General features: G+C 43.1%; 2 protein-coding genes and 1 non-coding gene across 3 annotated transcripts; 2 read left to right on the top strand and 1 right to left on the bottom strand.

Moving 5' to 3' along the window:
• Positions 1 to 1,512: 1,512 nt before the first annotated feature.
• Positions 1,513 to 11,715, bottom strand: LOC133896793 (ADP-ribosylation factor GTPase-activating protein AGD3-like). Its single transcript, XM_062337428.1, has 19 exons — positions 11,319 to 11,715; positions 10,512 to 10,588; positions 10,248 to 10,348; positions 9,949 to 10,019; positions 6,417 to 6,479; positions 6,290 to 6,334; positions 5,833 to 5,898; positions 5,704 to 5,751; positions 5,521 to 5,616; positions 5,394 to 5,435; positions 4,716 to 4,931; positions 4,472 to 4,603; positions 4,133 to 4,354; positions 3,918 to 4,004; positions 3,496 to 3,840; positions 3,063 to 3,205; positions 2,865 to 2,961; positions 2,077 to 2,576; positions 1,513 to 1,970 (listed from the first exon to the last, which is right to left on the bottom strand). Exons 1-19 carry the CDS (start codon positions 11,361 to 11,363, stop codon positions 1,853 to 1,855), a joined length of 2,514 nt encoding a protein of 837 aa, XP_062193412.1. The 5' UTR covers positions 11,364 to 11,715; the 3' UTR covers positions 1,513 to 1,852.
• Positions 11,716 to 13,320: 1,605 nt separating this feature from the next.
• On the top strand, positions 13,321 to 13,423 carry LOC133898011 (U6 spliceosomal RNA). Its single transcript, XR_009906031.1, has one exon. It is a non-coding gene; the product is annotated as a U6 spliceosomal RNA (small nuclear RNA).
• A 16-nt stretch (positions 13,424 to 13,439) lies between these two features.
• Positions 13,440 to 16,793, top strand: LOC133897587 (uncharacterized). Its single transcript, XM_062338375.1, has 3 exons — positions 13,440 to 13,784; positions 15,568 to 16,440; positions 16,548 to 16,793. Exons 1-3 carry the CDS (start codon positions 13,766 to 13,768, stop codon positions 16,592 to 16,594), a joined length of 939 nt encoding a protein of 312 aa, XP_062194359.1. The 5' UTR covers positions 13,440 to 13,765; the 3' UTR covers positions 16,595 to 16,793.
• The last annotated feature ends 435 nt before the right edge of the window (positions 16,794 to 17,228 follow it).

The raw sequence follows: 17,228 nt of genomic DNA on the forward strand, positions 1-17,228 counted from the left end.
AAATTGTATGCATGATTAGTATAAAAAATTGTTTTAATAAATTTATATTTCAAAGTAGTTTTAATATGATGTTGATTTTATAGCAATAGACAATATATTATAAAGTGCAAGAATTCAACAGTGAAAGTTTAGTTTTGATGACTTTTTCAAAACAAAATATGTATTACATTCTTGAACAGATGGAGTACATGATAATGGAAGTAGTGTTATTAAACCTGCCATGCATGCAAGATTCTTTCTCCAACGAAGTTATTTCCTCATGTTGCTATGTTCCTCCCGCCAATCCAACGGTGAGAAAAATAGGCTTTGAGTTTACAAAAATTCAGTCGCGTGTTGATTTAGCAAAGGAAAATGCTTCACGCACAGCCAAGTGATCTCAACCATTCAATCCTGAATTGTACTCAAGTTGTAAGAAAATGGTTGTGTCGCGGATGACTATGCTGTAGGGGGCCAGGGGCCATGCATTTACGCGGTACCAAATCCATCAGATGTAAACATGAACGAAAGGTGTGCTCTGTTTGATCGATGCTCCATCAATCACTGATCCTCCCATATCTACCGTACTGGCAAGAGAACTTCATCTCAGTCCGTACTCCGTATGCTTTCGGCCTTGCATGTACCAGGACTCTCGGTTATTGTGATTCATTGCACACTGACATAATCACATAAACTTCCTTGCTATCTTAACCGGTGACGCTCTCGTCTACGCATCTTTCTTCTTCTCACTCCTGCACACACACACGTACGTACGGTTCATTAGCCACCAAAATTCTAAGTATACATCTACGACGTGACAACATGAAGTCAAACCCCAAAGGCAACAACTCATCACATTCGCTTTCCTTTTTCTCTCATCTAGCGGTACCGTTGGACTAGACACCGGCTGGCAATTCAGCGTGTTCTTGTACGCTATGCTCGTACAGGTAGCTTAATTACAAGAACGCTTGGCGCATGCATGTGTGCAGCTCCGGACTCCAAGCGGCCAACAAACAAGCTGATCGACCGGCGCCGTGTTCCTTTGCGATTAACTTTTGGCATCGACATCTGCGACGCCGGATGCCTGCTCACTACGCGTACGGAGCATCTGCGTAAGATTCAGTTTCCCTGGCTGTGAAAGCGACGTCTGATCGGCGATGGACATGGACTTGTTCTCGGCCCTTGGAGAGGGATTTCATGCAGGCAGGCATGCAGCTGGGTCCTGAACTCTCTTGTCACCTGTCATCAACAGCCACCTTGGCTGCGCAGTGTAGCATGATAGCGTCCTCTCGGTTCATGCTGAAGACCTTGTTCAGAGTGGCTCAGCAGCCAGTGATAGTGTGTGAGTAACACTGCGGCAAAGCATGATCGCAGGGGTGTCAGCATGCGGGCATGTTGTGGTATTATCTCGCTTATCAGATTCAGAGCAACTTGCTGTCCAGCAACATGTAGAACAGCAGGGTAGAAACAGCAGGAACAATAGTTTTAAGTCGTACGCATTCATATTTTTGTATCAGATGGATCAGGACAGCCGAATTTCTCGCCAATCTAATGCTTGCATAAATTATGGTGATACAAAGCTATATGTACATCTGTCATAAGAAGGGCAGCCACTTCCGAATGTACAAACTTACAATGCATCATCTGCAAACAAAATCCAAAAGCTTGCAAACTGCATCCACGATAAATAGGGGGATCATTAATCCTAAAACGAGGCCAAAACCGCAGACAGCCCTAGAAAACTATAACTTTCTCTGGAAACAAACTGAGAATATCATCAAGACATACTTGGAGCTGTGCCAACTGGCTGCAGAGCAGCAGGGCAGCACCAAGGCACAAGCTGCTGCAGAACGCAAGACTTGACTGCCTACATGATTTATCTACTTGTGCCCTCTAACAAAACAAGGATCTCTTCATCATCTATTGTTCCACTGTCAATTGCATACTGCAATGCTGTTCTACCATCTTGGTCCGTGGCTTGAGAATCAGCCCCCCTGCACAGAAAGTTGAGCTGGTAACTTAGAATCTCCACAAATTTGTAGTTTCTTAAACTTTCCAATTTTCTGATAATCTACAGCCAACATGATAACATCTGTATACCTGGAAAGTAGCAGCTTGGCGTACAAATGTCTTCCTTTCATGATGCTGTGATGAAGTGGTGTCCGCCCTCTTGAATTTGTAGAATTTATATTGGCGCCATACTGCAAGAGTAGCTCAACCATGCCCAGGTCTGCAACGCGGCATGCTAGATGAAGCAAAGACAATCCCTCAACACAGTCATCCAGTTCGTCTATACGAGCACTTGTGCTGGCAGGAGAAATAGAGTCGTCGGGAGAATCCTTCACAAGCGGATTGCGATCAAAATATCTAGAACTTCCATTTGATGGCGAAGCTGGTTGCTCTTGTAGAAGGAGAGCTTTTCCAAGAGTCAAAGCCGAATTAAATGATGTCTGTCCGTAAGTAAAATTTACATCGGCATTTGACCCCACAATCAGACTGTACATCCCCTTCTTGTTGTTTGAACTTACATTATCCCACATCTGTTGTGCTAGCTGAATCTCATCCAAATTATGCTTCCGCACAAAATCTTTTTCAGCATACTGGAATATTTAAGAAAACAATAATCAACAGTTAATAGCAAAGAAAAAATATCTATCAGCTTTCTTCTTTTTTCAGCAAAGACAGTTGATGAGGCATTATACATCATGGCCAATACAATGCACTTCAGGTTTCATGGCCATTTCCTACGAACATATATAATCAACTGATGTTGTTTATACCACATCATTTGCTATTCATGAATTCGCAATCTCATTGCTGATCAGTGATTGATAATTGTTTGTTGAAAAAATAGAATAGACAGAAGCAACAGACAAACTATGAAGTACCTTGGCATGAATAAATTTCTCTTTCACTGCAATAGGATCAGATTGTTTAGGCTTGCTGACTGCAAAGGTATGTGATTTATTTTCTAATTCATCAGCCCTGCATACCAGTGGAATTTGCAAGTTAAATGCATGATAATAAAAGGATAGTAATTCTACAACTTTTGTACCCCTAGCTGTTACAAACAGCACCAATGCTACCTTGAAATATCACCATGGTCAGTACAGCTTGACGAAGATAACAATTCTTCCCAGACAGTGTTGGCGAATGTGTTGCCTAATGACTGAAAGAGATTTATTACAGATGGCTCCCAAACCCTGACATCAAGTGTCAGGGATCTTACCTGCCAATACAAGGTAAAGTTCAGTCCACTAGTCATATTAATGATGACATCAATCACAACATACCAAATCCACAGTAGAGAGCTAGAAATGTAACTATTGCCACCTACAGTGTCTGGTTTGCACAAAGCACAAGGGTCATGCACAGATACACAAGGGTCATGCACAGATACACAAGTATCATCCAAGACCCCAACAAATTATGAATGAAGAACCAGCAATATATCTGAATTCTACAGTTGTGCGGTGGAACTTCTGCACATGTAAATTGCAGAGAAAATTTCTTGTTTACCTTAGATATATGCACACCAAGATTTCTGTGTACCCCAGAACACTCTATGCATAAAAGGACTCCAAGGTTCAGGGATGCCCAATCAGGCTCTGCAGCACCACAATCAGCACAGTTATTATTGCCAACCACTTTCCTAAGCAAGTCGATTGGCTTATCAGATTTCATCATGCTGGTTCGGTGATGCTGCGTAACTCTAGCAGAATGCTCGTAATAACCACTTCCTGAGTTCTTTTCCAGCATGCAATCTTCACTAATTGAGTGTTCAAGTTCTGTTGAGCTGCTGAAAGAACTGCTTTCACTGGCAGTTCGATGATGGCCGCTGACCTTAGGGCTCGGCAGAAGACGCTGTAAACAAAGTATAGGTGCCATATAAATCAAATTCGGATATGTAAATAAATCAATGTGCGTCATTCATCACTAACCCGTTCAGGGGATTGGGAGCTCAGCAAAGAAGCAATGACACCAGTAATTTTTTCTATCCAATCCATCTGATCCATTGCACTCTCTGCCTGCCCAATTATAGGTGCATGTCACTAGATAGAAAGCAATATGGCAACTATGTCTATTAAACAGCTACATAGAACATCATTCTGCCTAAAGAAAAACATAAATAAAAATGGCTGCTTAAGCTTCATACCTGCAATGTGTAGTTCTTTGTGGGAGAAATTATTCTGAAGCAGAACCGTAGATCTGATTGGTCTGCGTCAACTTTAATGGTCGATGTTAACAAGTTTACTGTATGGCGTGCAACAGATTTCTCGTCATGTACGCCTCCATGATAATGAGAAGAGAACCATCTGCTGAGCAGCCCAGAACCATGTTCGGTGGGAGTGGTACTTCTTTGGTTAGGATAACCACTCTACAAAATCAAAATAGAAAAAAATGATGAAATAGTATTAACTAAAACACGCCTTAAGTATGAAAAATATAATGTCAGATCAGTATTATTATAAAGTGTTGGGGGTGGGGGACCTACAGATGATCTACAGTTCTGCTTGCGATAATAATACAACATTCCTCGACTGTCAAGGACAAAGAACCTCCTTTTCCAGTCACCTCTCAAGTTTGAAGATCTCTTAGAAAGATAGCCTTGCCGAATAGTCTGAACCTGAAAATAGGTACTTACTTTTCAGTATAACATGCTTTTCCTAGTTGAAAGTTGAAACTACACCATCGTGCATGCATGAATATCAGCATCAGATTCAACCAGTATGTGTTACCTTGCCCTTTGAAGCTGATTGCATCACTGCCTCAATCATCTTATGTGAACTTCTACCAATTGCTTGTATTCCATCCCCGTTAGGGGAGTCATGCATGCCATTTGGTGACCATCGACTTTCCCGATCAATTTGCTGTTTGAACTCTTGCATTCTCTCAATAAGAGCAACTTGCTCATAGTTAGACCTTTCTCTTGATTGCTGTGCATAAGCAAGAACCTGCAAAAAAAAGGTGATGCGTTAACAGAAACAGCCTTTGTCAGCCTCAGAATGAAGGAGGGTTTTTTTTTTCTTTGGAGGGGGGGTTACAGCTACATGAACAATTAGAGATTTCAGTAACCAAGGGTGCCGCTTTGTACTTCATGGAGTCATAAACAAACAAAAAGTTCTGAAGGTGATTCCCAAAAGGATCAGCAATGTAGCAAATGGACCAGAACCCCCTAACAGCTAAATTACAGGGATTAAAAGGTCTAAAGAAGTCAATATCTTGAAGCTGAACACCAACAGAAGTTATGTGTGATATAAAGGTAAGGCTAATTGATGGTGCATCATTGGCAGGACGTGTTGGAGCATCAATTAAGCGGGACATTTGTGATATCAACAAAGCAAATCACTATAAGAAACATTCAACTAGAACACTAGAAACAATATGAAAAGAATTGTCATGGGTAAAAGAGTTACTTGATTGATATATGGTTCCATCTGATGTAGTAGTTCGTATCCCTGAAGAAATAGCAACAGAGGAAGCTTGAATCACTTCTGTACATAACCTAGAAATGTCAATATGAAAACAATGACAAGACTGTACTTGTTTGAAATAACGAAGATGCGCATCCATTGTCCCACTAACAGACTCCAAAAATTCAAATCTTTTCTTTGCCTCGATATTTGAAAGTGCGGTCACCTGAGTATAAACACAGATAAGACAAACAAAGGAATGGCAACCGTGTAAATAAGAATCCTGAACAGTGACAAGGATCAGTGCATGTACCAGATTGAAACGAGCTTGCTCAAATGAAGATCTGGCGCTGTGGAGCTCCTGATTATGTTGCAAACAAGTTAGTGGCAGGAAGTAACCCTACCTTTGGGAAGATGCTCAATAAGGTCAAGGTAAACTTACATCCTCTACTGCAGTTGCTACATCAGTCCGTGTACCTTTCTTCAAGGATAAGTACTTCTCACGAGCCTGGGTGAGAAGAAAAACAAATAAAAGTCCGTAACAGACTTGCTAAAAACCAACTTGATTTTTGTTAAAAATGCACCATCAAGTGAAATGCTAAGCATAATGGCACATAGCAGAAAGAAAATAAAGAAGCTACAAATTAGCCCCATGAAACAAATAGCAGAGTCTGCTCACCCTAGATTACTTCACTTATCGGTTAGAAGTCAGAAGCTGGAGGGCAATAAAAATAACACATATACATAATTGGCCAACAGATCCTTCCGGTGCAAGTGGGATATTATGTTGGCCGGTAAAGCAAATGGAACAATCGATCATTTCTACCACAATAAGCCATTAAACAGGTTTTGGAATCTGTTTGTATGGCCATTTTGAAATAGCATCAAAACAGTATTACCTGGTCATAAAGAAGGCTAGCCTTGTCAAAACGCTTCCGAGCATCCTGCACAAGTGTAATCAAATTAGCACCATATTCCAAGTATGCATTTTGCATATTCAATGTTAATAAAAAAATATACCAATACCTTCATTTCATGCAAATCAATGTCTACAAACTGGAGCAACTTGTCATTTAGCATATGCTCAACCTATCAGAACAGTCAGAACAGTGTATAATCAGTTATACCACCTAAAGTGGAAGTGTAAGCGCAAGTTTGTAACACCTAATAAAATAGGATTAGTTCCATTCTCGGTGATGAATGCACAGAGCTATGATCAGAGTATCACCGATACGTCAAGGAGGCCACCGTACCTGTATCTGATACGGCGGGATACAGCGATACGGCGCGATACAGGTATTGGAAAGTATCAGCAAATTGCTATTTAAAAACAAATTCAATAATTCGTGATACGTTTGTGATACGGCGCGATACTTCCAGCCGATACGTTTGGCCAGACAGCTCATTTCAAAGCCCAATACATCGGCACATTGCTCTTCCAACCCTAAAACACCTCACCACAGTTCTGTTTCTCTCTCTCCTGCAGTGCTGGGAGCACGCACGCCGCCGGGAGCGAGCGTGGCGGCCTGGAGCCGAAGCCGCCACATCACGAATCCGTCAACACGTGAGATCCAAATCGCTGGCCATGGTGAGTTCCTTGCCTTCTCATTCCTCTAGATCCTCTCCTTCTTGGTGGAAGGAAACAGGTCAGAAGTCACCGTTCGTCAATCTCCAGTGGACAAGACCCTAAGTCTTTTTCATGTTTTGCTTTTCGTTGTAGATGGCAAGAGAAAGCTCAGCATCCTCTAGTGCGCAAGCTGCTGCTAGTGACAGTAATGTTGTTGATGAAGAAAGATTGCGCAAAACTCCTTTGTGGAGGCATGTTAAAGTGCTTCAGAAGAATGGTGCTTCCGGTGGTAATGCAAGATCTGAATGCCTATATTGTGGTCACATTATCCCTGGGAGTTATTCTAGAGTGAGAGTACATCTGTTCAAGGTGCCGAACCAAGGCACATCAATATGTTCTGTTGCGACACCAGAGATGGTTGAGCAATTTCGTAGGGAAGAAGGTGCAGCTAAAGCAACGACTGAAGCGAGCACACAGAGGAGTGCTCCCATGCCGGTGCAGCTCCCATTGTCGACGAAGGCATCCAAGAAGAAGAAGCAAACATGTATTCTGGAAAGTTTCCACCTTGAACTTCGACAAATGGCTGATGCTATTATTGCAAGAATGTTCTACACTGGAGGTTCGCCGCTCTACTGTTTTTTCTCACTCTCAAGTCTCAAGTTCCAATTCTAATTACAATTTGATTATTAGCTGCTAACATGATTCGTCTCTTTGGATTTGTAGGTATTCCTTTCAACATGGCGAGAAACCCAAACTATCGAGCTGCATTCAATTTTGTTGCAACCCACGACATGGGTGGGTATGTGCCTCCAGGAATCAACAAGCTGAGGACAACTCTTCTGCAGCAAGAGAAGGCCAATGTGGATAGGCTGCTTGAACCCATCAAGAGCACATGGTCCTCAAAAGGGGTGAGTATTGCAGCTGATGGCTGGACTGATTCACAGAGGCAGCCCCTGATAAACTTCTTAGCTATAACAGAGAGTGGTCCGATGTTCTTGAAATGCGAAAACACTGAAGGAAAGGTGAAGACCAAGGAGTACATTGCTGGTCTATTGATTGAGATCATTGAAAAGGTTGGGTCAAAGAATGTGGTCCAGGTGATTACAGACAATGCTGCAAATTGCAAGGGTGCTGGTTTGATTATTGAAGCGAAGTACAATAACATCTTCTGGACTCCCTGTGTTGTTCACACCCTGAACTTGGCATTGAAGAACATATGTGCTCCAAAGAGCGGTGAAGATCCGGAACTTCAATGGATAAGTGATGTTGCAGCTGATGCTGTCCAGATTAAGAATTTTATCATGAATCATGGCATGAGATTGTCAATGTTCAATTCATTTAGTAAGATTAAGTTCCTTGCTATAGCTGACACAAGATTTGCATCTGTCATTGTCATGTTGAAGAGGTTTCTTCTTCTCAAGGATTCACTAGTGCAAATGGTAATCAGTGACAGGTGGACTGCATATAGGGAAGATGATCAAGATAAGGCTGGTTTTGTGAGAGGGAAGTTACTTGATGAAACTTGGTGGGATAATGTGAAATACATCATTGCTTTCACTGAGCCCATTTACTCAATGCTGCGGGCAGCTGACACTGACAAGCCGTGCCTCCACTTGATATATGAGATGTGGGACAGCATGATAGAGAAGGTGAAAGTTTTTATTTACCGGAAAGAAGGAAAGGGTTTATATGAAGAATCTGCCTTCTATGAGATTGTCAATCGCATATTACAGGATCGGTGGCTCAAAAGCAATACTCCTCTCCATTGTTTGGCACACTCCCTTAATCCAAGGTACAGACTAAATCTGTCTTCTTGGCTTCTATTTCTTGAACTCATCTTTTTACCTTGCTATTTAATTCTTTCTTCTCTTACTGGTTGGTTATTTGTAATTATAGGTACTATACTGATCAGTGGCTTGCTGAAGATCCTAACCGTGAAGCCCCCCATACAGATCCTGAAATTTCAGAAGAGAGGAACAACTGCTTTAGAAAGTTTTTTCCCATTGCAGAGGACTTGAGAAAAATTAAGCAACAATTTGCTGATTATTCTCAAAAAAGAGGCATCTTTGGTGTTCCTGATTCAATCGAGGACAGAGCCCATTTTGATCCACAACAATGGTGGGGCACTTATGGTTCTAGAACTCCAGAGCTGAAAGCATTAGCTTTTAAGCTGCTTGGACAGCCATCCTCTTCTTCTTGCTGTGAAAGAAATTGGAGCACCTACAATTTTATCCATAGCCTGAGAAGAAATAGGCTCACTCCTGAACGTGCTGAGGATTTAGTGTTCGTGCATAACAATTTGCGTCTTCTTTCAAGGAGCTCTGATGAGTATATAACTGGGCCATCCCAAATGTGGGATGTTGGGGGAGATGGCTTCGAGACATTTGATGGTGTCGGTATTCTTCAAGCTGCCAATCTCAGTTTGGATGAGCCTGAATTTGAGGTGATGATAACTGAAGATGAAGGATCTTCAGTGTGAAGAGGTGGTCTTCATGGAACAGCCCCCATATTTAGCTCTTGTGGAGTAATTATATTTGGCTTTTGTACCTTGTATCCTTATGTAATGTGATGCACTAACGTCGTAATGTTTTAGCCTTTGAACTTTGAACTATTTTATTATGTTATGTTGCTGCCTCTCAACACCTGCAGTTTTATATCAATCTTATTCTCGCAGAATTCAATTATTTACATTTTTGCCAAAAAAATATATATATATTTATATATACTCGCCGTATCGGCGTATCCTTATTTTTGGGCGATCGCCGTATCCGTATCGACGTATCGCGTATCGGTGAAACTTAGGCTATGATTTAGATACAAATACATGAATGAATTTAATCATGTAATTGTCAAACAACATTATTAAATGTAGTATTGCAGAGCCAAGTGGATGAGACATAATCTAGCGCCAATATCTGAAAGATCGGTGACTGATAAAAACATTCTTGATGAAAGAATGTTTCCACAGCAATGTACATACGAATGTTCTACCTGGGAGCGCAATACTTCCTTGTATGTTCCGATTTCCCTCAAGGCAATTGTAAATTTGGTCATAACAGGCCCTGAAAAGGAGGTAAATGTCGTAATTTACATGAGAACCAACCAATTTGGAAATCGGAAAGGACAACATTGCTGACAAAGAAATTTAGAAAAGGTGACGCAAGCAAATTATTCAGTTTCAACAAGCATGAAAACTAAAGGAACTTGCCATGCTTATATCACAAAATAAAAGAGAACATAACTAAAACAACGCTCAATACATATATTTGAATGAGAATTACATCACTAACCTCCAAAAGCAACACTGATTGGATCATTATGACCCCCTCCAAACGATTCAAGTGAACTTGCGAAAGCAATATCTCCATCATATGCTTCCCCTAGTCCTTCCCTGAAACAAAAGGACAAAATACGGAGAAGAGAAGGGCTTAGAGAAACACTGTTAATTAGAGCCCAGCCCCTACTGTCCGATGGAATCCACAAATCAGCGGTGGAACTATCAGGTTTAGTAAGTCCAAAAAGGCCACTTAAATAAGACACAAATGGCCACTTACGTGTATTTCCGGCAACCTTTGTGAAACTTGAAGCATCTCTCTCTTAGAGATTCAGCACCTTCTTCAAGTGATTGCATCTATTAATGCAAGGGAAACAAGATAAAGAGTATTCATGAACCAAAGAAAGCAAGTACTGAAATTTTAATCACAAGATCCCCAACAAACTTACAAAGGTTAGGTTGACTCAAAGTTTCACTGCATTGATACTATGTTTCACACAGAAATGGAATAATCTATTTCTATTATAAAAAAGAGATGAGTATAATCAAAGGCACATCCTTTGGCCGAATTGCATACAATTTATAATTTAGGATTATATTCCTCATACCTGTACAAATCATGACAAAACTAAACCTTACATCACACAACCCGCAACCGACAAACGAATCAAACAATCCCAAAAATGTACACCAACTTATCACAATGCATGCCAAATTTACACATTGACAAGCGAGCTGTGCTATCTGATTCGCATCGAAACAAACAATAAACTGAAAAACATGCACATGTGAAAAAGAAAACGGATAAGGGTTAAACCTGCAGGTCCTGCACTATCAATTCAAAATGATTCGAGACGAAATTACACCGAAAAGGATCAGACTCTCCCAGCTCAATCCCATCAGCACAACCCAAAAACAAGGACAGATCCAAGCAAACACCCGCAGCCCAATCCGGGAGCCACCGGAGCCAAGCATTGCACCCGCCGGAACCTTTTTTCGCTCCCACTCGCCTGACACCAGCCTCCCATCCAAGCCACTAAGCAGGATCCCAGAACCGAGGAAACCGAGATCCAGAGTGTCCCCTCACCTGCTTCCTGAACATGGGCGAGTCGTCGAGCCTGCTGAAATACATGTCTGCCTCCGCCAGTCCGCCTCCGCCGCCGCGGCCACTTTTTCACCCCCACGGCCGCACTACCTCCTCATCGACCACCGTGCCACCGCCGGCCCAGAGGAACCTCGCTCGCCGGAGACCCGCTCGGTAGCTACCGTTACCACAACCACCACCACTTCCTCCTCTTCTTCCTCCTCGAGGGGGCACTCCTCCGCCTCCGGCCGCCGTGTACGACGCCGGGCGACGCACCCACCGCCTTACCCCTTCGGCGATGCTCGCCCTGAAACCCTAGGCGGCTGCCGGAATCGGCGAAACGGCGGCGAATCGTGTGGGGGTGGGGGTGGGGGTGGGGTGGAGAGAAATCGAATGGCTCGGCGAGAGGGGAGGGGACACGCAGGGAGGGGGTAAAGAGAAGTGGGAGATGGAAATAACGGGTCCGCTTTATTTTTATTAATTAAGTCTAATTACGGATTAGTGTTCCGATTCGGAGTTAATTAGTCGCTAATTGCGTGGGGTGACGTGGCGGGCCTGGAGTATCGTGGGCTGAGACGTGGGGCCCGGTTCCAGAGAGAGGGTGTTGGAGGAGGCAGTGCGGAGAGAGGGGGCCCGGTTCCAGAGAGGGGTAAAGAGAAGTGGGAGATGGAAATAACGGCTCCGCTTTATTTTTTATTAATTAAGTCTAATTACTAATTAGTATTCCGATTCGGGGTTAATTAGTCGCTAATTGCGTGGGGGTGACGTGGCGGGCCTGGAGTATCGTGGGGCTGAGACGTGGGGCCCGGTTCCAGAGAGAGGGTGTTGGAGGAGGCAGTGCAGGGAGGGGTGGGCCTGGGGTTTGGGTTGGGCCTCGGGAGGAGGCGGGTCACCTGCCGGTGAGTGCACGGGGGACTTACCGGTGATTATCTATGCGTGCACTTTTCCGTTTCTTTTTTTAAAAAAAACTAGGAAGGTCTACATCCGTTAAAAGGAGGAGATGAACAGTCTAGCTATAGAACCAAATGCATGCCATTTATACCAGGGGCTTGTTCAATTATTTCTCTTTTCATACTACTTTTCATGTTGGGTTTGGCTGGATACTTATGTGATATTTGAAAATGATGGTCATTGTTCAAGTTTGGTTTAGTAAGCTAGAGGAAGGAAAGGAGGGATAGCTAGCGGTGGGAGGTGGTGGTATGGCGGTTATGTATCATAGAAGGCTATTTATGATAAAAATGAATTAAATCATATGTAACAAGTTAACGAAAATATGCGTGAGTGATAGCAGGTAAGGGCCTCGGTGTCAGATGAAGTGTTGGTGTTTACAGTGGAATGTGATTCGCCAAGAGGTGGTAGAGGTAGTAGAGCGGAGCGAGATAAAGGAGAAGGTAGAGGTCTCGTCGCCACAAGGGAGAAGAGAGTGCTGGGTATGTATTTTTATCTGATTAAATATTTATATAAAAATTATACGTCTATGATGGGAAGAGATTTGGTGTTTCATTTTATGGGCCTCTTTTGTATGTACACATATAAATGTATAATACCTCTTGCACGGACAAGAGTAGTGTGTGGATTTGTATACACGGGCGTAGGTACGTGAAGGCGTCCATGTACAGATATTCATGCATGCTTCTAGTAGTGGTTTGTATGTCATTTTTTTTTTTGGAAGCTTTGTACGTGGATTTGAAGGCGTGCATGTACACGTCTTCAATTCATGCATGCTTCTACTACTACTGCTTTGTATGGCATCTATTTTTTTTTCGGACGCTTTATATGCATCTGTGTAAGCACTGTTAAAGTTTGACAAGTGCTGACTGACAAAGCCGCGAAGGCCGTAGCGAGGTACGAAAAAGATAATGACCTCACTATACATTTAAAACACTAACAAAGTTAGTAAAAAAAACTATGTGACTACGATTTAACATGGTGAGGTAGGAAAATGATTTAAATTTTAACATAATTGAGTTGATAACCAGTTGTACCTTAGCTATGGACTTTGCACGTCTCTTCGGAGACCTCCGATAAAAGTGTACCGATACAAAGAAGATTAGTATGGCTCCTACGTAAAGATGACATGCACGATTCGAGAAGAAAAGAAAAAAGCTATGGACTTTGTGTTGGAATTGATCTCGGCCTTATCCCTGACGTGACCGAGATAAAAGGAGGACCGTTGCCCTCCATGCGCTCTGATCGGGAGCCCCAACCAACAAATGGTGGTGGTCCCACCTTGTGCTGCGCTTGATAAAAACCAGGGGGGAGTCCCGTAGGGCATGTGACTAGTTTTTCGCATGTTAGGCTGATCTCCCCCCCACAACTCTAATCCGATCCTAAGAGAACGCAGTAAACAAGGTGAAGGCTACTGCCGCCTCTTCATCTAATACGTGCTGGTGATCGACTACATCGGCAGAGCCTCTTCATCACGCCGGCAACCACTTCACCATCATCAGATGGCGTCACCGAACTCAGGTAAACACATCACGCTTCCGCACTTAGGGTGTTTGATCCTAGGACTAGCTATTATGTTGATTAGGTGAAGTTTTAAGATCTAACATTTGGCATCAGAGCCATCCTAGTTCCTAATCAAACCCAATTAGTCTTAATCATGTTGAATTACGATCGGTTGACGCCAATTAGCGGTCAATTGTTTCCAATTTTGATCGGTTTAAGTACATTGATGATAAATTATGCGATTTAAGTTCAATTTTAGGCTCGGATCAATGCACAAGTTCATGTTTATGTCTCGGATTAATGAAATTAGGATGAATTCTTGTATACACTTTCATAAATTAATCAATTCGGCTCGGTTATGATGTTTTGAGCCTTAATTGGACATTAGTTAGCGCTGTTGGTATGAGATTAAGGTCAATTAGTTTATGTTTAACGTGTTTTAGCTCTAATCGACCTCGGGTCAACTCAATCAGGCGACTCTTATGCTTATCTATTCATGTACTAAGCTTCTATATTGTGTTCATGTGTTCATGGGGGTCGGGTTTCGGTCAATTAGGCTCGGATTAAGTGGGATTAAGCAATTAGAAGGAGGGGAATTGGGGAGATTAAGAAAACCCTAAGAAATCCCCAATTCCCCCCCCAAATCCGAACCCTAAACCCCAATTTTTCCCCACAATCCCGAACCCTAAGCCCAATTAACTCAGAACTCAAAGCAATAGAAGGGGGGGGGAGGACTTACGGCTCCGGCTGTTCATGCCCGTCGGAGTTCTCCTCCGGCGGGATCTTCCTCGTGCGCGCGCGGTTCATCCGGCCGTTCTCGCCTCCTCCGTGGGACGAGATCTCCTCTCGCCGCGCGCTCATCTCCCTCTCCTCCCGGGCTCCACCGCAAACCAACCGACGGAGGCGCGCGCGATCTCCGTCGCACGCGCGCTCCGGCGGTTTGGCTAACAGAGGTGCCCTTTGCCCTCTTCTCTCTCGGGCGACCGGCGGCCGCGCTCGGCGCCGTCTCTCTCTCTCTCTCGGCCGGGCCAAGTTTTTCGTCGCCGACGAGCTCCGGGTCGGGCGGATTTTTTCGGGGAGAGAGAGAGGAAAATGAATTAGGGTTAGGGTTTCGGCCGACGGGGTTTTTATACCGGGCGATTTTGTCGGCCTGCCGTCGATCGCGATGAACGGCTGAAAAGCTCCGGGCCGGCGCGCGCGCGAAGGCAGATTGGGCCGTTCGCGGTGGCTGGGCTGCGCCCTCGCTCGGGCCAGCGCACGCGCGGAAGCTGGGCCGTGCCCTCGGCCGGGCCGGCGCGTGCACGCGAAAACCTCTGGGCCAGGCCGTGCTGATGGGCCAAGCTGGGCCGAAAAGCCTTCTTGGGTCGTTTTCTTTAATGTTTTGGGCTTTTTCCATTTATTTGGAATTTCCAGTGATTTCTAACGTTTTTTCATTTATGCACTGGAATATCTAATGAAATTAGCCCAAAATTAATGATGATTAATGCATAAAATATTGTTGTTAATTCTCTGGTTCAATTGGATCCAACGGGAAAATTTTTCCGGAGAATTTTACGATCATTTTATATAGGTTCATAATTACTTTCTGACCAAAGTTGACTGTAATTATGTGCCATCTTTATGTGTTTATTTAAATTCTTTTCCGTTTTCTGCCCAACGGTGATCCGGATTGGAGTTTTATTTTTTTTTATTTTTTTTTTTGCATGATTTTAATCAGACCAACGTAGGGTTATTTTCGTGCAAATTATTATTATTTTTTTTTATGATAAATTCACTAATCAGGCACAATTCTTCTCTTCAGCTCTTAACGCTTCCTCTATTGCCGCCACTATTGACGGCATAGAGCAACTCACGGGCAATAATTTTCCTGCTTGGAAAGCTAAGGTGACTGTTGTCCTTGGTGTTTTAGACCTGGACTATGCACTCAGGGTTGACGCTCCCACAGCTCCTGCCATTGGCGTGGAAAATTATGATGAATTAAAGAAAACTTATGATGCACTTTCTGAGAAGTGGGAGCGGTCCAACCGCATGTCTCTTATGATAATGAGGAACTCAATATCAGATGCTATAAGGGGAGCAATCCCAAACTCAGAAAAAGCTAAAACGTACTTGGCATCTGTGGAGGAGCAATTTAAAGGCACCTCCAAGGTTTATGCCAGCACACTGATTCAGAAGCTCCTCAACACTAAGTATAATTATGGGTCCGGTGGCATAAGAGAACACATCATGATGATGACAGATATGGCTGCCAAACTCAAGGGCATGGATATGGAAATCTCTGAGAGTTTCCTTGTCCACTTCATTATGACCTCTCTCCCTCCTGAGTTTACTCCTTTTAAGATAAATTACAACACTCAGAAAGAGAAGTGGAGCATGAGCGACTTGATTGCAATGTGCGTCCAAGAGGAAGAGAGGGTGAGGGCTGAAAATAAAGATTTTGTGAATCAAGTAAGCAGCCCTAAGAATAAGAGAAAATTCCAAGGGGATTTCAAGTCTAAAAAGAAGTTGCATTTCGTCGCTAAACACGACAAGGCAGCACAGAGGGCGCCCAAGGCATTTGCTCCTTCTGCTCCTGCCTCTCAAGAATCTAAAGATGACGGATGCCACTTCTGCCACAAGAAGGACCACTACCAAAAGGATTGTGTTGGTTTCCTGAAGTGGCTTGCAAAGAAGGGTAATGATTTCATAACATTCATTGATGAATCACTTTATGCTGATTTTTCCCTTAATTCATGGTGAATTGACTCAGGTGCCACTGTGCACGTTACCAACTCCTTACAGGGATTCCTTACCGCGAGAACATTAAGAAAGGGGGAGCGAAGTCTTAGAGTGGCCAATGGGAAGGAAGCTCAAGTTGAAGCTATCGGATCCCTTCCATTAGTTCTTAATAATGGCTTCACTCTTAGATTAAATAATGTAGTTTATGTTCCTTCTATGAGGAGGAATCTCATTTCAGTTTCGATGTTAGATGATGATGGTTTTCATTGTAATTTCGGAGACAATAAATGCATTCTTAAATTTAATTCAGATGTTATTGGTCTTGCCATCCGACAAGACAAACTTTATATGCTTCCTCTTAATGAATCCCCTGTGACGATGAATATCTATGATGTAAGCCATAAGAGAAAGAGAAGTACAATTAATGAGACTTCTTCGAAACTGTGGCATTGTCGTTTATGCCACATTTCGAGGGGGAGAATGGAGCGTCTCATTAGGGAAGAGATTCTCCAACCCTTAGACTTCTCCGACTCTGACCACTGCATAGATTGCATTAAAGGAAAATACGTTAAGCAAATAAAGAAAGGGGCCACTCGAAGCACAGGATTATTAGAATTAATTCACACGGACATATGTGGTCCTTTTCCTGTGATATCAGTTGACGGTTTTGATTCTTTCATTACCTTCACTGATGATTTCTCCCGTTACGGCTATATCTACCCCATTAAAGATCGATCTGAATCT

The sequence above is a fragment of the Phragmites australis genome, chromosome 17 (genome assembly GCF_958298935.1).
Source record: "Phragmites australis chromosome 17, lpPhrAust1.1, whole genome shotgun sequence".
Classification (NCBI taxonomy): domain Eukaryota; kingdom Viridiplantae; phylum Streptophyta; class Magnoliopsida; order Poales; family Poaceae; genus Phragmites; species Phragmites australis.

Bases quoted from the DNA above. Each gene is read 5' to 3' on its own strand.
- LOC133896793 (XM_062337428.1), bottom strand. From the start codon at position 11,363: ATGTATTTCAGCAGGCTCGACGACTCGCCCATGTTCAGGAAGCAG. The intron at 4,604-4,715 runs GTAACACATACT...ACCTATTTTCAG, and splicing joins AATCAGCTTCAAAGGGCAAG to GTTCAGACTATTCGGCAAGG. The intron at 1,971-2,076 runs GTATACAGATGT...CTTTCTGTGCAG, and splicing joins GCCAAGCTGCTACTTTCCAG to GGGGGCTGATTCTCAAGCCA.
- LOC133897587 (XM_062338375.1), top strand. The intron at 16,441-16,547 runs GTAATGATTTCA...AACTCCTTACAG, and splicing joins GAAGTGGCTTGCAAAGAAGG to GGATTCCTTACCGCGAGAAC.